Source organism: Phalacrocorax carbo, chromosome 33 (assembly GCF_963921805.1).
Source record: "Phalacrocorax carbo chromosome 33, bPhaCar2.1, whole genome shotgun sequence".
Taxonomy (NCBI): Eukaryota; Metazoa; Chordata; class Aves; order Suliformes; family Phalacrocoracidae; genus Phalacrocorax; species Phalacrocorax carbo.
The window spans coordinates 876,347-897,470 of record NC_087545.1 but is presented as its reverse complement, the minus strand read 5'-3'; the positions used below and the strand labels follow the sequence as shown (position 1 = coordinate 897,470).

The following is a 21,124-nucleotide window of genomic DNA, read 5'->3' as shown; positions in this document are numbered from 1 at the left end:
GGGGGGTCGCCCCCCTGTCCCGGCTTGGGGAGGGGGCTGGTTTGGGGCCCCGGATGCCTGGGTGCCTCTCCCCTCCCCCTGTCGCCGCCGAGCCTTGGTTCGATGCCAAACCACCAGACGTCCCCATTTCCGTGCTAAAAAAATGGCATTTTGGGGTAGCTGAGAAAACACGGCACGGGTTTGGGGTAAAAACTCCCCAAACCGCTGTGTCCTCGCTGCAAAAACTTCCTTTTTTTTGGGGCGAAACCCCCCAAATTTAGCACCTTCGGGGACTTTGGGTCCGTTGACTGCTCCTTTTTTTGCGTCCTAGAGACGTGCGGGCGATCCGAGTTGGCTCTAATTCGCTTTGATTTGCGGGTTTGAAGCAGAAAATGTAGATTATTTTTTTAAAAAAAAGGGAATTTGTTGTTTTTTCCAGCACGGAGTAAAATAGGGATTCATGTGATTTTTTTTTTTTTCTGGAAATACTGATTTCTGAGTGACGTTTTGGGGTAAGAGGAACTGATTTGGGTATGTGAAACCTCCCGGGTGCCTGACGGTGGGGGTTTTGTGCCGCTCGTGAGTGCTTTTTGGGTGTCAAAACCATGTTTATTTCCTGATTTTTATTTTTTTTTGGGGGGGAAGCAATGCTAAATTTCTGCAAAAAGCAGAAAAATTCGCCAAATTTCCAATAGTAGTTCCCCCTCCCCTTTATTTTTGTTTAAATTTGCATTTATTTGCTCTTCTCTTCCCCTTCAGACTTTAGCCTTTCCCAGGGCTTGCGCATCTCTGCGTGTCCCTGGGCGAGCTCGGCCACGCTAGAAACACTGCTCCGGTCTAGAAGTGACCCAAAAAGGACTGAAAACACCCCAAAAAAAAGGGATTTCCATCAAAGCGGGAGCAGAGGGTGAGGTAAGGAGCGCGGCGGCAGCAAACCGCGGGTGAACGTTGGTTGGGATTTACACTGAGCCCACGGCTCGTGGGTAAAACATCCGGCAGAACCCAAACCGGTGGGTTTTAGCCCCAAAAATGCGATGTGGGGCATTCGGAAGCTCCACAGGAGCGAGCGCCCATCCCCTGCGAGGTCGGGACCGTTGGGGCTGGTTTGTCGGGTCGGGAGGAGGACGTGGCTGTGGGAGCTGCCAAAATTAATACCTTTTTTTCTCATTAAAAATATCTATTTAAATCGCAGCTGCTGGAGGGGGCCGGCAGGATGCCGACGGGCCAGGTACGGCGCTTTGCGGGGGCACGGTTTGGGGCTCTTTGGGGGATTTTGAACAGCTTCTAAGGGGAAAAAAAGGGGTGTTTCTTAACTCTTAGAAAATAATTATTTAGAAAATGTAATAAATAAAATAAAAAGAGGAGAGTTGTGACGAGCGGGCGCTGCGTTGCCTTTCCCAGCCTCTCCCTTTTCCCAGCCTTTCCCCGCCGGGTTGGTTAAAAATTAAAGCCGTGTCAGTACAACCGGGTGGGATTTCACCCCAAAAATCAGACGGACAAAAGGACGTCAGGGGACGGCCACGACCCGACTCCCCGAGGGGGCGTGGGATGGCGAGAGGCTGCTCGGAGGGGTGACGCCTCCTCTTGGTTGCTTCTTCCACAGCTATTCATCGCCGCCGCCCTCCTCTTCCTCGGGCGAGGAAGCAGCGGGACTGACGGACCTGCCGAAACGTCGCCCGTGGGGGCGATGGGAAGGAAACCTCTGCAGCCCCCGGGTGGGTCTTGCTCTCTTCACCCTTGGCTGCCTGGCAGACGCCCACCCAGTCCTTCAGGGTGACCCTGCCCCTGCGTGGGTCCCTCCCAGGGGCTGCAGTCCTTCAGGGTGACCCTGCCCCTGCGTGGGTCCTTCCCAGGGGCTGCAGTCCTTCAGGGTGACCCTGCCCCTGCGTGGGTCCCTCCCAGGGGCTGCAGTCCTTCAGGGTGACCCTGCTCCTGCGTGGGTCCTTCCCAGGGGCTGCAGTCCTTCAGGGTGACCCTGCCCCTGCGTGGGTCCCTCCCGCGGGCTGCAGTCCTTCAGGGTGACCCTGCCCCTGCGTGGGTCCTTCCCAGGGGCTGCAGTCCTTCAGGGTGACCCTGCCCCTGCGTGGGTCCTTCCCAGGGGCTGCAGTCCTTCAGGGTGACCCTGCCCCTGCGTGGGTCCTTCCCAGGGGCTGCAGTCCTTCAGGGTGACCCTGCCCCTGCGTGGGTCCTTCCCAGGGGCTGCAGTCCTTCAGGGTGACCCTGCCCCTGCGTGGGTCCTTCCCAGGGGCTGCAGTCCTTCAGGGTGACCCTGCCCCTGCGTGGGTCCTTCCCAGGGGCTGCAGTCCTTCAGGGTGACCCTGCCCCTGCGTGGGTCCTTCCCAGGGGCTGCAGTCCTTCAGGGTGACCCTGCCCCTGCGTGGGTCCTTCCCAGGGGCTGCAGTCCTTCAGGGTGACCCTGCCCCTGCGTGGGTCCTTCCCAGGGGCTGCAGTCCTTCAGGGTGACCCTGCCCCTGCGTGGGTCCCTCCCAGGGGCTGCAGTCCTTCAGGGTGACCCTGCCCCTGCGTGGGTCCCTCCCAGGGGCTGCAGTCCTTCAGGGTGACCCTGCCCCTGCGTGGGTCCCTCCCAGGGGCTGCAGTCCTTCAGGGTGACCCTGCCCCTGCGTGGGTCCTTCCCAGGGGCTGCAGTCCTTCAGGGTGACCCTGCCCCTGCGTGGGTCCTTCCCAGGGGCTGCAGTCCTTCAGGGTGACCCTGCCCCTGCGTGGGTCCCTCCCAGGGGCTGCAGTCCTTCAGGGTGACCCTGCCCCTGCGTGGGTCCCTCCCAGGGGCTGCAGTCCTTCAGGGTGACCCTGCCCCTGCGTGGGTCCCTCCCAGGGGCTGCAGTCCTTCAGGGTGACCCTGCCCCTGCGTGGGTCCCTCCCAGGGGCTGCAGTCCTTCAGGGTGACCCTGCCCCTGCGTGGGTCCTTCCCAGGGGCTGCAGTCCTTCAGGGTGACCCTGCCCCTGCGTGGGTCCTTCCCAGGGGCTGCAGTCCTTCAGGGTGACCCTGCCCCTGCGTGGGTCCTTCCCAGGGGCTGCAGTCCTTCAGGGTGACCCTGCCCCTGCGTGGGTCCTTCCCAGGGGCTGCAGTCCTTCAGGGTGACCCTGCCCCTGCGTGGGTCCCTCCCAGGGGCTGCAGTCCTTCAGGGTGACCCTGCCCCTGCGTGGGTCCCTCCCAGGGGCTGCAGTCCTTCAGGGTGACCCTGCTCCTGCGTGGGTCCCTCCCGCGGGCTGCAGTCCTTCAGGGTGACCCTGCCCCTGCGTGGGTCCTTCCCAGGGGCTGCAGTCCTTCAGGGTGACCCTGCCCCTGCGTGGGTCCTTCCCAGGGGCTGCAGTCCTTCAGGGTGACCCTGCCCCTGCGTGGGTCCTTCCCAGGGGCTGCAGTCCTTCAGGGTGACCCTGCCCCTGCGTGGGTCCTTCCCAGGGGCTGCAGTCCTTCAGGGTGACCCTGCCCCTGCGTGGGTCCTTCCCAGGGGCTGCAGTCCTTCAGGGTGACCCTGCCCCTGCGTGGGTCCCTCCCAGGGGCTGCAGTCCTTCAGGGTGACCCTGCCCCTGCGTGGGTCCCTCCCAGGGGCTGCAGTCCTTCAGGGTGACCCTGCCCCTGCGTGGGTCCCTCCCAGGGGCTGCAGTCCTTCAGGGTGACCCTGCCCCTGCGTGGGTCCTTCCCAGGGGCTGCAGTCCTTCAGGGTGACCCTGCCCCTGCGTGGGTCCTTCCCAGGGGCTGCAGTCCTTCAGGGTGACCCTGCCCCTGCGTGGGTCCCTCCCAGGGGCTGCAGTCCTTCAGGGTGACCCTGCCCCTGCGTGGGTCCCTCCCAGGGGCTGCAGTCCTTCAGGGTGACCCTGCCCCTGCGTGGGTCCCTCCCAGGGGCTGCAGTCCTTCAGGGTGACCCTGCCCCTGCGTGGGTCCTTCCCAGGGGCTGCAGTCCTTCAGGGTGACCCTGCCCCTGCGTGGGTCCCTCCCAGGGGCTGCAGTCCTTCAGGGTGACCCTGCCCCTGCGTGGGTCCCTCCCAGGGGCTGCAGTCCTTCAGGGTGACCCTGCCCCTGCGTAGGTCCCTCCCAGGGGCTGCAGTCCTTCAGGGTGACCCTGCCCCTGCGTGGGTCCCTCCCAGGGGCTGCAGTCCTTCAGGGTGACCCTGCTCCTGCGTGGGTCCCTCCCAGGGGCTGCAGTCCTTCAGGGTGACCCTGCTCCTGCGTGGGTCCTTCCCAGGGGCTGCAGTCCTTCAGGGTGACCCTGCTCCTGCGTGGGTCCCTCCCAGGGGCTGCAGTCCTTCAGGGTGACCCTGCCCCTGCGTGGGTCCCTCCCAGGGGCTGCAGTCCTTCAGGGTGACCCTGCCCCTGCGTGGGTCCTTCCCAGGGGCTGCAGTCCTTCAGGGTGACCCTGCCCCTGCGTGGGTCCCTCCCAGGGGCTGCAGTCCTTCAGGGTGACCCTGCTCCTGCGTGGGTCCCTCCCAGGGGCTGCAGTCCTTCAGGGTGACCCTGCCCCTGCGTGGGTCCCTCCCAGGGGCTGCAGTCCTTCAGGGTGACCCTGCCCCTGCGTGGGTCCCTCCCAGGGGCTGCAGTCCTTCAGGGTGACCCTGCCCCTGCGTGGGTCCTTCCCAGGGGCTGCAGTCCTTCAGGGTGACCCTGCCCCTGCGTGGGTCCTTCCCAGGGGCTGCAGTCCTTCAGGGTGACCCTGCCCCTGCGTGGGTCCCTCCCAGTGGCTGCAGTCTTTCAGGGTGACCCTGCCCCTGCGTGGGTCCTTCCCAGGGGCTGCAGTCCTTCAGGGTGACCCTGCCCCTGTGTGGGTCCCTCCCAGGGGCTGCAGTCCTTCAGGGTGACCCTGCCCCTGCGTGGGTCCTTCCCAGGGGCTGCAGTCCTTCAGGGTGACCCTGCCCCTGCGTGGGTCCTTCCCAGGGGCTGCAGTCCTTCAGGGTGACCCTGCCCCTGCGTGGGTCCCTCCCAGGGGCTGCAGTCCTTCAGGGTGACCCTGCCCCTGCGTGGGTCCCTCCCAGGGGCTGCAGTCCTTCAGGGTGACCCTGCCCCTGCGTGGGTCCTTCCCAGGGGCTGCAGTCCTTCAGGGTGACCCTGCCCCTGCGTGGGTCCCTCCCAGGGGCTGCAGTCCTTCAGGGTGACCCTGCCCCTGCGTGGGTCCCTCCCAGGGGCTGCAGTCCTTCAGGGTGACCCTGCCCCTGCGTGGGTCCTTCCCAGGGGCTGCAGTCCTTCAGGGTGACCCTGCCCCTGCGTGGGTCCTTCCCAGGGGCTGCAGTCCTTCAGGGTGACCCTGCCCCTGCGTGGGTCCCTCCCAGGGGCTGCAGTCCTTCAGGGTGACCCTGCTCCTGCGTGGGTCCTTCCCAGGGGCTGCAGTCCTTCAGGGTGACCCTGCTCCTGCGTGGGTCCTTCCCAGGGGCTGCAGTCCTTCAGGGTGACCCTGCTCCTGCGTGGGGTCTCCAAAGGTTATAGGGGAACCTCTTCTCCTGCTCCTGGAGCACCTCCTCACCCTCCATCTTCACCAACTGTGGTGTCTGCAGGGTTTTTTTCTCTCCATTTTCTCCCCTCCCCAATGTTTTTAGCCTTTCTTCAGTACGGTATCGCAGAGGCACCACCAGCATCCCTGGAGGGCTCAGCTTTGGCCAGAATTGGTTCCATTTTGAAGCCAGCTGGACCCAGCTGTGCCTAATGTGGGGCCGCCCCATGACTCTTGGTCACAGAGGTCACTGCTGCAGCCCCCCGCACCAACCCAAACCACTCTAAACCCAGTACGTGGTCTCATCCACCCGTCCCTCCTCCAACGCGCGAAGGTCTCTGCTCTCCTGATTTTCAGCACGATTTCCTTCCGTTTTGTCCCCCCCCAAATTTAAGAAGGATTAGGTGAAATGTCTTGCTTATCATTTTCTTGGCCACCCGGGGTAGGGCAGGCGCGGGGCATTGCGCGCCGGCGGCTTCCCCAGGGAGAAGAGCCTCTGCGAGAGATGGCTCTGGTAGCTTTGAGATGGTGGGGGGCAGGCGCCTCATTTCCCCCAAATCCTCTGTTTTTCTCCCCGTAGCCGCCAGCTGGCGCTTTCCCCGGAGGAAGCGGGATGAAGAGCCATCTTCTCACCTCAAGTGGGTGGCTTTTGAAGGCCAGCTGCCCGCCAACGCTGTCTCCAACTGGAACGAGTACGCCAAGAGGATGGAGTACGTCTGCTCGACGGAGGTGTTGTACTGCAACACCGGTGCCTACGTCCCGGAGCGAGGGTCCTACTGCTTCTTCCCCTATGGAGAATGGGAGCACCAGGCCTCTGACTTCAACGTGTTGGTCAACGTCGGAAATTTCGAGGCGCTGGATTGGGTGGACGACTCCTTCGGCCACGTGCCCAAAAACGCCGTGGAGGGCTGCCCGTCGGTTGATGTCTTCGTTGGGAGGAGCCGGTACGGCTTGGGCAAGGTCTCCAAAGTGCAGAGGGCTGCCTTCATGGTGGTGGATGGCGAGGAGGTTTGGTTGAAGTGGTACCAAGTCTTGGTGGTCAAGAAGGGGCCGGCAGACGTCACCATCTCCGATGTCCGCTACAACATGAGCGGGGCGGTGGAGCGCGGGGAGGACGTCACGCTGATGAAGACCACGGTGAGTAACGAGGGCTGCCAAGGGGTGCGTAAAACTGTCACCATGGAGGAGGTCACTGAGATGGAGCACGACTGGGAGATGGACGAGAGGGTCTTCACCACCATCCATGGGATACTGCGAGCCAACCTCTTGGCCTTCAACGGGACGGGCTGGGAGGTCACCACCACCACCAACATCCCCTGGGTGGGGGGAGCCAGCACCAGCGAGTACGTTGCCCGTACCCACGTGGTGGAGGAGGAGGTGCGGGCCCGGACGGCGTGCGAGGTGGCCCTGGAGGGACGCCGGCTGGACCTTCACGTCCCCTTCACCGCTCAGCTGACCCGTGACTTTGGCGACGGTCAACCACACCGTGTGGACGTGATGGGGCGGGCTCGTTGCCGCGTGGTGGCGGGTGTCCGGGCCGGTGTGAAGCAGTGCTGGCCCATCACCGACGTCCCGCCGTGCCGGCCGTAGGGGATGGTGAGGCGGGTCCGTCTAGCGGCTTCTTGCAATCTCCTTTCTCTATATTTTTTTTTTTCCGCCCCCAAATAACTACCAGCTCACCCCAAAATGAGATCTCGGCAACCTGGAATGCGGAAAAGTGCGTTTATTTTGCCTTCTGTATTTTCTGTTTTCATGGCATAACCTTCACCCCCCCCCCCCCTTTGAAACGACAGCAACGTGGAACGCAGAAAAATGTGGGGTTTTTTTTTTTCAGTCTGTTTTTTCTATTTTCTCCAAAATAACCTCCCTCTTTCCCCCCAAAAAACACAGCAACAACGTGGAATACAGAAAAATGCCATTTTTGCAGTCTGCCTTTTCTTTTTTTTCCCCCCAAATAAGGGATGAAGAAGAAAGGGGGGACACCCCCCCCCCGCCCCCAAAATAAGGGATGGGAAGGCAACTGCTCATCTGAGGATGATGAGGGAGGGCGCTCATGGAGGTGGCATCACCTCGGGGTGAGGGTGGACCCAGCCCCCGAGGAGTTAACCCCCTCCTCACCTCCCCCCCCACCCCTTCCCCCCTCCCCGCCAAGGCAGGAGTGACAGCGAAGCTGACCAATCAGTGTGCGGGTAGGACGGCCCCCCCCCCCCCCACCTGGGGGGCTTCCCGGGAGGGTTTGGGGGTCGTCCAGGAGGATTTTTGGGGGGATCCCAGGGTTCTGAGTGGGGGGGCTGGGTCGGGGGGGGGTCCCTGAGAGCTGGGGGTGTGTGTGTGTGTACAGGGGGTCCAGGAAGGCTGTTGGGGGGGGGGGGGCGGGGGTTAGTGGGCTGGGAGAAGCAGTGATTTGGGGAGACCCCAATTGCGTGGGGTGGGGGGGGGGTGGGGGGGGCATGAGCCCCGGGACGCGTTTCGGCTGCAACCTCCCGCGTCGAACCCTCTCGGTCCCTGCACGCCGCGTGAAAAGGAAAAAACAACAACAAAAAAAACCCACAAAATGGGCTAAAACTGTCGTTACAGGAAGGGGGGAGGGCAGAAATTGGGGGGGGGACACAGACGAACCCGCCGGGAGGAGGGAAACAGAGGCGCGAAGGGCTGCCCGAGCCACCCCGGCGCCCGCGTCCAGCCCTGGGCGCCCGGGCAAGCGGCCCGTGAGGTAGGTTGGTCTCTTGAAATTTAAGCGGACGGCGCTCGCCGTGATGAATAAATATACCAAAAAGGGGAGGGGGGGGAAAAAAAAAGGTGAGTTGTAATCGGAGGGGGCTGGGGGGAGACGGGGTGTCCTGGCGGTGGGGTTAGGGTGGAGGGGAGGTGGATGTGCCTGGAGGTGGGCGAGGGACCAGGGAGCCACCAGGCTCATGGGGGACATCGATGAGCAGTTCGTCTTCATCCCCATCCGTGGTCCACCTCCGTTGGGACGCTGTCCTGGAGCCACCAGGCTCGTGGGGGACATCAGTCATCAGCTTGTCGGCGCCCCCAGCCACGCTGCATCTCCTGCAGGACCAGGGGAGACACGTCCTGGAGCCACCAGGCTCGTGGGGGACATCAGTCATCAGCTTGTCGGCGCCCCCAGCCACGCTGCATCTCCTGCAGGACCAGGGGAGACACGTCCTGGAGCCACCAGGCTCGTGGGGGACATCAGTCATCAGCTTGTCGGCGCCCCCAGCCACGCTGCATCTCCTGCAGGACCAGGGAGACGCATCCTGGAGCCACCAGGCTCGTGGGGGACATCAGTCATCAGCTTGTCGGCGCCCCCAGCCACGCTGCATCTCCTGCAGGACCAGGGAGACGCATCCTGGAGCCACCAGGCTCGTGGGGGACATCAGTCATCAGCTTGTCGGCGCCCCCAGCCACGCTGCATCTCCTGCAGGACCAGGGGAGACATGTCCTGGAGCCACCAGGCTCATGGAGGGCATCAATCACCAGCTCATCGCCCACAGCACATCCCTGGGACCACGAGCTGCATCCTGGAGCCACCAGGCTCGTGGAGGAACGTCAGTCACCAGCTTGTCTTTACCCCCAGCCACGCCGCGGCTCCTCCAGGCTGCCCGCGGTGCCGGGTGGCGATGAAACCCGCACCGGCCACCCTGAGCGGCCACCAGGTCTACCTCGCCCACCCAACCTCAACCGTCCGCCCCCTGTGGTGATCACCCATCACCGGGGATGAAGAGGTGCCGCCCTCCTCCTCCTCCTCCCCACCACCAAACCTCATCATTTGTCCCTGGCGGCCGCCCGGGCATGGATACGCGTGTGCCGAGCAAGGGAGGACTTGTTGCTGAAGCTCTTCCCGCAGTGGGGACAGGGGAAGGGTCTCTCGCCCGTGTGCGAGCGCTCGTGCACCGTCAGGTCTGCCAAGTACTTGAAGCTCTTGCCGCAGGCGGCGCAGGGGTAGGGTCGCTCCTCGGTGTGGCTCCGTTGGTGCATGGTGAGGTTGGATTGTTGGCTGAAGCGTTTGCCGCAGGCGGCGCAAGGGTAGGGGCGCTCCCCCGTGTGCGACCGTTGGTGCTTGTTGAGGTCCGAGGGGTTGGTGAAGGTCTTGCCGCAGGAGCCGCAGGCGTAGGGACGCTCGCCCGTGTGCAGCCGCTGGTGGGTGGTGAGGGTGGAGAGGTGCCCGAAGCTCTTGCCGCAAGCCCCGCAGGCGTAGGGCTTCACCCCCGTGTGCGTTCGCTGGTGGGTCTTCAGGTGGGTCAACCGGCCGAAGCTCTTGCCGCACTCGCCGCAGGGGTACGGACGGTCCTTCCCCTGCGCCGACGGCTCCGGCTTCCCCCAGGGCTTCTCCGGGCTCCCGGTGCCCTCCGTCGGTCCCGGCAGGCCTTGGGAAAGGGGCTGTGGGAAGGTGGTGGGATCCCGTGGGATCTGTTGCCGGTGGGACCCTCTCCGGGCGGGGGTCCTGACTGCCGGGATGCCCCGGAGGGTGCTGGGTGGGTGCGGGGGGTCTTGCTCTTGCAAAAGGGATGCCTCCGGGTCTCTGCTTGCCATGGTGGGACCTGCTGGGGGGCGGGGGGGGAGAAGATGCTTCATGAGTCGGTTCTCAGTGGAGGACACGACCCTCCTCCTCTGAGCCCACCACCCTCGAGCTCCTCCAGAGATGGTCCAGCTCCTGCCACTGAGCGAAACACCAAACCCATCCGTGGACGGCCGTCGGGCCATGCTGGGACAGGCGTGAAGATGAGACCACCTCGACAGAGGGGCCCAACCTGTCCGACAGGCAAGGACGGCTGCAGGAGGACGCCGCGAGGAGCCCACCATGCTCCAACCATCGTCCCCGAAACACCCCAACTCCTTAAAACAGCGTTTCCAGCATCGCCGCGAAGGAGAAGCTGACGCTGGAGGAATGAGATTTTTGGGGCTCGTGGTTTCCAGAGGACAAAAAGGGGGAGAACAAGGGCTCTCTGTGGACGCTCATGATCTTCACTCCGAGATCTCCATCCTTCTCCAGCTCCTCCGCAGCTCAGGAGATGGCCGTCCTCCAGCTTCCCACGCTGGCGTGGACATCTCACGTACATCTCCCAGCCCTTCTCGCTTCCGTTTGGCTTTCGAGCCCAAGGAGACCCTTCTTTTCTTCTCACACCGCGACCAGGGTTCAAGATCACACGTGGTGGCCCCACTGCCGACGTCTCCATCTGGATCCTTCTTGAGATCACGTCTTTCTCCTTTCTCAATAGCCCAAGAGGTTTCCCAGCACCACGACCTCAGTTTTAGCCTTTTCCCCGCCCTTTGCTCCCACTCACGCTCCACCACGAGCAACAAACGCCCCCTCCCCCAAAAAAAGAGCAATGACGCCATGGGAGTATCTGTGGGGGGGAACAGATGGGGCCAAGCCCATCGCAGGAGACACCCCACCACTGCCAAGCCCCCCCAGCTCCTACAGCAGCTTCTTCACCCCTTTTTTTTGGGGGGGGGGGGGCTTCAGCCCATTACCTGTTTCCTGCAGGTGCCGCTCATCTTCCTCGGGGACAAACTTGACCTTGCCCCAGGCCACGTCCTCCCGCCAGCTGTCCCCGGAGGGGAGCTGGGGTGACTCCGATGGGGGGCTCGGTGGGTCCCCCACCGTTTCAGGATCCTCTGCGTCCCCTGGAGCCACCTCCTCCACCTTCACACGCACCGTCACCTGTGGGACCCAAGGAAACAGGGGCACCCAGGGGCTGCAGAGGGGAGTCGGGTGCCCCGGACCCCCAGCGCCTGCAGAGGGGAGTCGGGTGCCCCGGACCCCCAGCGCCTGCAGAGGGGAGTTGGGTGCCCCGGACCCCCAGCGCCTGCAGAGGGCAGTTGGGTGCCCCGGACCCCCAGCGCCTGCAGAGGGCAGTTGGGTGCCCCGGACCCCCAGCGCCTGCAGAGGGCAGTTGGGTGCCCCGGACCCCCAGCGCCTGCAGAGGGCAGTTGGGTGCCCCGGACCCCCAGGGCCTGCAGAGGGCAGTTGGGTGCCCCGGACCCCCAGGGCCTGCAGAGGGCAGTTGGGTGCCCCGGACCCCCAGGGCCTGCAGAGGGGAGTTGGGTGCCCCGGACCCCCAGGGCCTGCAGAGGGGAGTTGGGTGCCCCGGACCCCCACCCCACCTGCCTTTCCAGAGTCAGTTTTGGGGGCGTCCTGTGGGAATGAGCTTGGAAGCAATGCTGGAGAGGGGAGGCTGAGCCCAGTTTTGGGGGGGCAGGAGGGTGGGAGCTCCTTGCAAACCCCCTCCCGGCGCAGGATCCGGCCGCAGCTCTTACCTGCTGCTCCCAAATCCCATCGGGATCGCCCTGTCCCAACTGGAAGCTCTCGGCCAAGGCGACGGCTTGGGCGCAGGATTCGGGATGCCGCACCCACACCCAGCTCTGGATTTCCTCGGGAAGGATGCTGAGGAATTGCTCCAGCACCAGCAGCTCCATGATCTGCTCCTTGCTCCGCACCTCTGGCCGTAACCAACCCTGCGACAGCTCCCGTAACCGCCGCCAAACGTCCCGCGGTCCCGACGCCTCCTGGTACCGGAATTGGCGGAAGCGCAAGCGGCGCATCTCCGTGCCGGCACCGCCGCCGTGCAGCGCCGGTACCAACCGCCGCGCCCACTCCCCCCGGGGCCAACGGTGTCTCTCGGCCACCCGCTCCAAGGACATCGGTGACCCCTCTGTGTCCTCCTCCGGGCACGGCGAGGGGACCTGGGGGGGTGGGGGGCGCCGGCGGACCCCTTCCGGTTGCAGCCGCCAGCGGGGTCGTGTTGTTGGGGTCTCCATGCTGCCTGGCTCCGTCGCTGCTGTGTGTCCCCCCCCAACTCTCCTGGGTGGGGGGGTGGTGATATATGGGAGGGGGCTTCGAAAAGCAGCTGGTGGGGTGGGCTCTGCGGGGCAGGGAGAGCAGGGCATGGCTTTGCAAAGCCCCCACCCCCCAGTCCCCCAGCAGTGTGCCCCCCTCCCAAGCCCTAGCTTGCAGAGCCCCCCAGGACCATGCAACGTGCCCCCCCCCCCCCAGTCTTGCAGAGCCCCCCAGGACCATGCAACGTGCCTCCCACCCCCCCCCCCAGCCTTACAGAGCCCCCCAGGACCATGCAACGTGCGCCACCCCCCGCCCCAGCCTTACAGAGCCCCCCAGGACCATGCAGTATGCCCCCCCACCACAGAGCCCCCCAGGACCATGCAGTATGCCCCCCCACCCCCCAGCCTTGCAGAGCCCCCCAGGACCATGCAACATGCCCCTCCCACCCCACCCCAGTCTTGCAGAGCCCCCCAGGACCATACAGTATGCCCCCCCATCACAGAGCCCCCCAGGACCATGCAATATGCCCCCCCACCCCCCCAGCCTTGCAGAGCCCCCCAGGACCATGCAACGTGCCCCCCCACCTGCCCCAGCCTTACAGAGCCCCACAGGACCATGCAGTATGCCCCCCCCCACCACAGAGCCCCCCAGGACCATTCAATATGCCCCCCCCCCCCGACTTGCAGAGCCCCCCAGGACCATGCACTATGCCTCCCCCCCATCCCCCACCCTGCAGAGCCCCCCAGGACCATGCGATGTGTCCCCCCCATCACAGAGCCCCCCAGGACCATTCAACATGCCCCCCTCCCCCCCCCCCCCCCAGACTTGCAGAGCCCCCCAGGACCATGCACTATGCCTCCCCCCCATCCCCCACCCCTGCAGAGCCCCCCAGGACCATGCGATGTGCCCCCCCCCAACCCCCTACCCTCGCAAGACCTCCACAAAGCTTGCAGAGCCCCTTCCCCAGCCCCCCAGCTTTGCAAATCTCCCCCCAGGACCATGCAATACCCCTACCCCCAACTCCCCCCCCCCAGCTTGCAAAGCCCCCAGGTATTTTAACCTGTCCCCCCGCGTCCCCCCCCCATTGACTCCCAGCCCTGCAAAAGTCCCACAAAGATTGCAAAGCCACGTGTGTCCCCCCCCCAGCTTTGCACCCCCCCCCAAGCCCATGCAATACCCCCTCCTCATCCTCCATCTTAAAAAGCCCCCAGGTCCTTGTGCTGTTCCCCCGCCCCCAGGACCCCCAGCTTCCCAAAATGACCCCAGCAGCATGTAATATGCCCCCCCCCAACCTTTGCGAAGCCCCCCCAGGTCTTGCAACGTCCCTCCCCCCCCCCGGCCTTTCGAAGCCCCAGGACCATGCAACGTCCACCCTCCCACCCCCCCTTAACCACCCCCCCACCCCGCAAAGCCCCCAGACCCTTGCAATATGCGCCCCGACCCCCCACCTCGCAAAACCCCCTCCATCCAGCCTCGCGAACGCTCCGGGAACCTTGCAAAGCCCCCCCAACCTTGCAAAGCCCCCCCCAGCCTTGCAAAGGCCCCCCCAGCCTTGCAAAGGGCCCCAGCCTTGCAAAGGGCCCCCCCCAACCTTGCAAAGGGCCCCCCCAGCCTTGCAAAGGGCCCCCCCCCAGCCTTGCAAAACCCCCCCAACCTTGCAAAGGGCCCCCCCAGCCTTGCAAAGGGCCCCCCCCAGCCTTGCAAAACCCCCCCAACCTTGCAAAGGGCCCCCCCCCCCAGCCTTGCAAAGGGCCCCCAACCTTGCAAAGGGCCCCCCCCCAAGCTTGCAAAGGGCCCCAGCCTTGCAAAACCCCCCCAACCTTGCAAAGCCCCCCCAACCTTGCAAAGCCCCCCCAACCTTGCAAAGGACCACCCCCAACCTTGCAAAGCCCCCCCCAACCTTGCAAAGGCCCCCCCAGCCTTGCAAAGGGCCCCCCCCCACCTTGCAAAGCCCCCCCAACCTTGCAAAGGCCCCCCCAGCCTTGCACCCCCCCACCCCTTTGCAGAAGCCCCCGCGCCTTGCAATACCCCCCCCCCCACGTCCCCCAGCTTGCAACCTTCCCCCCACCCCCAACCTTGCAAAGCCCCCCCCCGCCCCCCTTGCAAACCAACCCCTCCCCGGCAGCCTCGCCCCCCGACCCCCCCCCCCGCCCCCCGGACCTGGGGTCCCGCCGCCGCAGCCCCGCCGCTCCCCGCTCGCCGACACAAAGGGCCGGAGCGGCCGGGCCCGGCCCCGCCGCCCCCCCCCCCCCGCCCCCAACCCGCCCCCCCACACCCCCCCCACCCCCCACCCCCCCCGCGGTGGCCGTCGCCGCCGTCACTCAGCGCCGGGACCGGCCTTAACCCTCCGCAGCCCGGAGCCGGCGGGGGAAGGGTTAACACCCCCCCCCACACCCCACCCGTGGGGGGGCGGCTATGGGGGGGGGGGAGCTGGGCAGCCCTGTGCACCCTGACGCCCCCAAACTGTGCACCTCCCCACGCCGTGCACCCCCAAACTGCCACCCCCTCCCCGTGCACCCCCGCCCTGCGCACCCCAGGGACCCCCCCCATCGCACCCACCCCTTGCCCTCGCACCCCCCCCTTGCACCCCCAAACTTTGGGGGTGCCCCCCATCCCTCTGCGCCACCCCCCGCGCACCCCGAAACGATGCCCTCCATCTCTGTGCGCCCCACTGCAGCCCCAAATGTGCACCCCCAAACCGTGCACCCCGTTGCACCCCATGAACCTCCCCGCTTTTACATCCCCCCCCACTGCACCCCCCCCCGCACCCCCCTCATTGCACCCCCGTCCCCGTGCACCCCCCCCTCGGCACCCCAACCCTGCACCCACCTTGGGACCCCCTTGCACCCCCACCCCGCGGCACCCTCCCCCTTCGCCCCCCGCACCCCCCACCGCAAACACCCCCCGGCCCCCTTCGGCCGCCGTACGGGGGGGGGGGGCGGGGCGCGGTGAGGAAAACCCCCGCTTAGGGATCCATTGGGCCAAGCCGCTGTCAATCACGATGAGACCCCACCCACCCACGCAGAGCTGGCGCCGTGGGACCGCCTCCTCTGCTGCAGGGGGCGGGAGTGGCAGCGCTCTGGGCCAATAGCCGAGCGAGAGAGGGCGAGTGGGCGGGATCGGCGCGAGGACGACACGCCCCCTCCGAGCACTGGGTTGGGGCGGGGGGAGCGTGTTGTGCCCTGGGTGCTCGGCGCTGCACAGGGGGTGCCCCCCTCCCCTGGGTGCTGCACAGGGGGTGTCCCCCCACCCCTGGGTGCTGCACGGGGGGTGCCCCCCACCCCTGGGTGCTACACGGGGGGTGCCCCCCACCCCTGGGTGCTGCACGGGGGGTGCCCCCCTCCCCTGGGTGCTGCACGGGGGGTCCCCCCCGCCCCTGGGTGCTACACGGGGGGTGCCCCCCACCCCTGGGTGCTGCACAGGGGGTGCCCCCCTCCCCTGGGTGCTGCACGGGGGGTCCCCCCCTCCCCTGGGTGCTGCACGGGGGGTCCCCCCCGCCCCTGGGTGCTACACGGGGGGTGTCCCCCCACCCCTGGGTGCTGCACGGGGGGTGCACCCCGCCCCTGGGTGCTGCACGGGGATGGGGACAGGGACGGGGACGGGGCCTCACCCCGGGGGTCCCGAGGGGTGCGTGGGGCTGGGGACGGCAGCGCCGCAGCTTCCTCTCCCCTCCCCCTCCCCTTCCCTGCCCTCTTCTTTGCTCCTCTCCTTCCCTCCCTGTTTTCCTTCTTCCCGCCTTCTTTCCTCCTTTTCCCTTCCTTCCTTCTTCACCCCATTATTTTTCTTCTTCCCCCCATTATTTTCCTTCTTTTCACCCATTATTTTCCTTCTTTCCCCCCTATTTTCCTTCTTCCCCCCATTATTTTCCTTCTTCCCCCCATTATTTTCCTTCTTTCCCCCTATTTTTCTTCTTTCCCCCCATTATTTTCCCTCTTTCACCCATTATTTTTCTTATTTCCCCCCATTATTTTCCTTCTTCCCCCATTATTTTCCTTCTTTCACCCATTATTTTTCTTATTTCCCCCCATTATTTTCCTTCTTCCCCCATTATTTTCCTTCTTTCACCCATTATTTTTCTTATTTCCCCCATTATTTTCCTTCTTTCACCCATTATTTTTCTTATTTCCCCCATTATTTTCCTTCTTTCCCCCATTATTTTCCTTCTTTCACCCATTATTTTTCTTATTTCCCCCCATTATTTTCCTTCTTCCCCCATTATTTTCCTTCTTTCCCCCATTATTTTCCTTCTTTCCCCCATTATTTTCCTTCTTCCCCCATTATTTTTCTTATTTTCCCCCATTATTTTTCTTCTTCCCCCCATTATTTTTCTTCTTCCCCCCATTATTTTTCTTCTTCCCCCCATTATTTTTCTTCTTCCCCCCATTATTTTTCTTCTTCCCCCCATTATTTTTCTTATTTCCCTCCATTATTTTCCTTCTTTCCCCCCAGTATTTTCCATCTTTCCCCCCTACAATTTTAGTTCTTCCTCCCAAATTATTTTTCTTCTTTTCCCCCTATTTTCTTTCTTTTTCCCATTCTTTCCTTCTTTTCCCCCTATTTTCTTTCTTTTTCCCATTCTTTCCTTCTTTCCCCCCAATATTCAATCTTTCCCCCCCCGCTTTTCTTCTTTTATCACGTGCGCTGAGCTGCGCTCCCCATTTTGGGGGGGACCATTGTGAGGCCTACGCGGCGCTCCTCCTTTTGGGGGGAATATCACAAGTACTGAGCTGCACTCCCTGTTCGGGGTGTAATATTGTGAACACCGAGCCGTGCTCCCCGTTTTGGGGTGAATATGACTCTGTCCCGTGTTTTGGGGGAATATTGCGAGAGCTGAGCCATGCTTTGCGTTTTGGGGGAATCGCATGAGCACTAAGCTATCCCCCCATTTTTTTGGGGGGTTGGATATCACTGTGTTCCCTGTTTCAAAGGAATTACTGTGAACACTGAGCCCTGCTCCCCATTTTAGGGGGGGAATATTGCTTTGCTCCCCGTTTCAAGGGGAACACCATGAGCACCGAGCCGTGCTGCCCTTTTTGGGGGCGATACCGTGGGCTCTGAGCCATGCCCCCCGTTTCACCCCAGGCCGAGCACCGCCTGCCTCGTCCGACGCCGAAATGGAAGTGCAAGTTCACAGGAGAGGTGGGAGGCGAAACAGCCTGGTGTGCCGGGAGGGCACCTACGTCTCTGCGGCCAACAAGGCCTCCCTTGACCTGGAGGCCCCCATGAAACGCAAGAGGAACGTGCTGGGGGACGCCTCGGCGACCACGCTGCCGGGCGGCTTCCTCCTCGCCAGCCCTTCGACGCCGCTGCCGCAGCCCCGCTGCTCCGCTCCAGGCCTGCTGCGAGCACCTGGCTCTGCCCAAAACGCCTGACCCCCATCTTGGGCATCCTGGCCTTGTACATCAAGATGGATGCGAGGCTGGGCGAGGCGCTCCGCCCCTTGATGTTGGACTGTGGGGTGGACCTGCTGGACCGTGTCCCCTGTTGTGGGGTGGTTCCGGGTGCCAGCGAAGCAGGGACCCTCTTCCCCATTCAGATCCGCTATTTCAACTGGAAGCAGGCCTATAATATCTCCTCTGGGCTGCGTGAAGAGCCCTGCCAAGGCCGAACAGGAAGATCTGCCATGAGGAGCGTCCCGACGACCCCCACCACCTCATCATCTGCAAGAGGATTTGTCTCGCATTTATTGCCCGTGCCACGAGATGCAGCAGCGATAAGGTGTCCGGCTGGCACAAAATAAATATTTGCATTAATTCCTGTCCCGGTATTTGCCGACGTCCACAACCGTGCCCCCTCTTCCCTTGCAGTGCATCCAAACTCATGCTGTGTTGCCCTAAGATAGGAGAGAAGAAGCCCGGGTAGGATGGAAGAGGCTTCTTTTATCTCCTGATCCCCCTTTTTTATCAGCTTGGAGGACGCCCCGTTGAGCGTTAAGGAAGCGGAGCACGGTTTGAAGGTCCTGTGAGTGGGCTGTGCTGCGCCTGGGGCTCGGGAGCTTGCTTGGATGCAATGCCTGGTGGAAACCTGCTTTCCCGAAGTGCTGTGTTTGATTTGAATTATAGCTTGGGTTTAGATTTGATGTTTGCCCAGCTGCTCTCCACTTGAGGGTCCTGGTGCAGGGGACGGACACCTTCCTGTCAGCCATCCTCTTCTCCAGCCCCTTGGACTACGTTTTCTACCTGGAGGTTGGGTTCAAAACATCTAAGCTGGCCCTAGATCTACCAGACCATCCCTCCATTTCCATTCCCTATGTTCCTATGGCGATTGTGCCAGTCTACAAGTCGTCTCTCTCCTAACCCAACCTATCTCTGTGCCCACCATCCATCTGCCTGCCCACCCCTCCATCTCGAGGGGTACATTTTTGGAGATAAAACCTGGTGTAGCAGGACCACCTCCAGCCAAGGACTGGCAGTAGCAGGGCAAATCAGTGTGAGGCCAAAACCCCCCATCTCTCCTCTCTTGTTCTGCTTTCATTCCTATGCGTTGAAGGAGGAGAAAACAGCTCTGGGTTTCTTCACATGTCACGTTATCTGATGAGGGGTTGGTGGTTCCCATGGGCTGTGTCGTATTTCACTGTGAGGTCTTCTAGGATTGATGTTTCTTGCGAGTGAACAGATTTCACTTGTTTGGTTGGTTTTTTTTTTCCTATTCATTTGTACTGCTTTGTGGTTGGAAGTGGCGGCAGCAGCCAAACCAGGAGCAAAAAAGCAACGTGGTGGGGCAGCAGAGGTGGATGGGGGGGTCCCTGGGGCTGTGGTTTAGCTGAGGCAGTGGTGAGGGCAGGATGAGGTCTGCTGGGTTTTGTGGGGAAGAAGGGCGTGAGGGCGCTCTGCAATGCAAAGCGAAGCTTTTATGGTCTCTGGCTGAAGGGTTAAATGGAGCTGAGAGGTGGGATGGAGTAAAGCCATGCAGCGATGTCTCCATCATCCCTCTCCAATGGCCTGACACCCCCTCTGCCTCCCTCCCTCCAGACAGGGGGTGGGTGACACAAGACCAACCACAAACTTTCCCCCTTTCCCTTCACCCCTTGGTCCTTCTCAAACATCTGGTGGGTCAGATGGCACCTCTGGTGGACCCTTCTGATGGGAAGACCTACCAGATTTATCCTCTGTCACACTTGGAAGCTGCTGGCGACAGGTCCTGGTGCCAGGCATGCCTTTGGGCAATGTCTTGATGGGCTCCAACCATCCGAGGTGAGGTCTGCAGCCAAGACTTGTATGAGACTCAGGCTCCTACCGCCATTTGGTGGAGGATTAAGCACCTATGAGACCTTCAGAGACCAAAACAAAGGGCCAACAATCAAGAGGCAAACCACCTAAAAGGTGGTTAACGGACCTTTTTAATTAATTTATGCCCAAGAGCCACCATGATGTTCACAGCTGGATCAAACGCTTCTCCTGCAAGCAGCTAAGGCAGTGTGTTTTGACGGAGGGCTGCGTCTCTGGGGCTGCAGACGAAGAATTTGTGTCCCCAGGGTGCTGGAGAGCTGCTTTCGGTGGTTGGAGATGCAGTGCAGGTGGCTTTGATTGAAAGGACACCATTGTGGGCTAATCCCCTCCCTGCCACGGCCACGGGGAACTGACAATTCACTGTGGATGTTGGCACGGAATCCCCCGGCACCTTGGAACAGTTCTCTGGCCTGGCAACAAATCCTCCAACTGTGAGGGCTCCTGGACACCTCTTCCTTAGCAGCTCTTGTGGAATGTTGTGGTCTTCTACTGGAGCATGAAGCTCTTGGACCTGCCCAGCTGGACTCGCTTTCCTGCAAGCAAGACAAAGTGCTGGATCAGTAGGTGTTGTTGGACCATGTCTGCGGAGAGGAGCCTCCACGAGGTGCACGCATCTCCACGCCTTGTTGGGGGCTTCCAAAGCCCCCCCCAGATGGCCCAAAGCCCACTTAGTGCCTCCTAATCTTGATCAATTTTAACGTGTGTGTCCGTGAAGCCCCGACTGGCAGCGTGGTTAACGGGCACCATGCAACAGTGCCCGTGGTTCTCTTACCGATCTGGAGGAGGAGATGGATGCCCAAAGCCAGAGACAGGAGGGAGAGGACTGCAAAGGCCAGGCTGACGGAGACCCCCAGCTCTGAGAGAAAGAAAGCAGATGATGGTGAGGAGGAGCACTGGGTCCCACAGGGCCAAGGGTGGTTAAAGCCAAGGCCTGGATCATCCCCACCAGGTCCTGGGCTGCATGATTCATTTTTGGTCATGCTTGGAAACCTGCAGAGCCGCCTCTGTGTTGGTGGGAAGGGATCTCCAGAGCACTGAGACAGAAACTCCCCTTAATCCACTGGCCATGCTCCTCCTCGTGAAGCCCCATACTTACTTTCCTTTCCCTGCAATGAGAGCTCACGGCAGCTTGTACTCAGCCAAGGTCTTGGGATACGGTCAACGCAGAGACCTCCAGGTCTTGGGAGAGGGTTGGGAATATTGGTCCCTTCCTCAGTTGCTTTGCCCCAGTCACTCACCAGGGAGTGAGAGGAAGGTGAACTGCAGCACGTATCTCAGCTGCTTTGCGGTAAAGGTCTGTGCTCCTCCCCAGAAAGAAAAAGGAATTTCTCTTTGCAGGGTCTGGCCAAGCTGAAGTTGGTAGCATCACCTTGGAGCTTGCAAACCACGATGTTTGGCCAAACTTCATCCAGAAAACCAGGGACGCTTACCTCCAGCTGGCAGCTCCGGGCTGGTAGCGATGCTGCCGTTCCTCGTGCCATCCTTCCCACCTAGAGATAAATACGTGGAGAAAGGGTCACCCCAAAACTGCCCCTTCCTCCTCATGCTGCTGGGGGGCGGCCAAAGCGCGGCCAAGCAGCGGTGTTTTGGGGTGGTGTGTGGCTACTCGTAGGCTGGAGCCAGGATACTCTGGTGGGGTTAACTGGGAGCATCCCTTCACTGGTCTTGCTGGTCAAGACCCAACTGTCTTC

At 62.4% G+C, this 21,124-nt stretch overlaps 2 protein-coding genes across 3 annotated transcripts; one reads left to right on the top strand and one right to left on the bottom strand.

Annotated features, from left to right (window-relative positions):
• Positions 1 to 607: 607 nt before the first annotated feature.
• LOC104041822 (natterin-3-like) lies at positions 608 to 7,338 on the top strand. The gene is made up of 4 exons (XM_064437580.1): positions 608 to 891; positions 1,172 to 1,207; positions 1,583 to 1,694; positions 6,001 to 7,338. The coding sequence occupies exons 2-4, from the start codon at positions 1,193 to 1,195 to the stop codon at positions 7,008 to 7,010; spliced, it is 1,137 nt and encodes a 378-aa protein (XP_064293650.1). The 5' UTR covers positions 608 to 891; positions 1,172 to 1,192; the 3' UTR covers positions 7,011 to 7,338.
• A 637-nt stretch (positions 7,339 to 7,975) lies between these two features.
• On the bottom strand, positions 7,976 to 14,469 carry LOC135310322 (zinc finger protein with KRAB and SCAN domains 8-like). 2 transcript variants are annotated; one of them, XM_064437576.1, is made up of 4 exons: positions 14,365 to 14,469; positions 11,685 to 12,289; positions 10,899 to 11,088; positions 7,976 to 9,964 (listed from the first exon to the last, which is right to left on the bottom strand). In XM_064437576.1, exons 2-4 carry the CDS (start codon positions 12,183 to 12,185, stop codon positions 9,189 to 9,191), a joined length of 1,467 nt encoding a protein of 488 aa, XP_064293646.1. In that variant the 5' UTR covers positions 12,186 to 12,289; positions 14,365 to 14,469; the 3' UTR covers positions 7,976 to 9,188. The 2 variants fall into 2 exon arrangements, with proteins under 2 accessions (XP_064293646.1, XP_064293645.1); XM_064437575.1 differs by lacking the exon at positions 14,365 to 14,469 and having other exon boundaries at positions 11,685 to 12,350.
• Between the last annotated feature and the right edge of the window lie 6,655 nt (positions 14,470 to 21,124).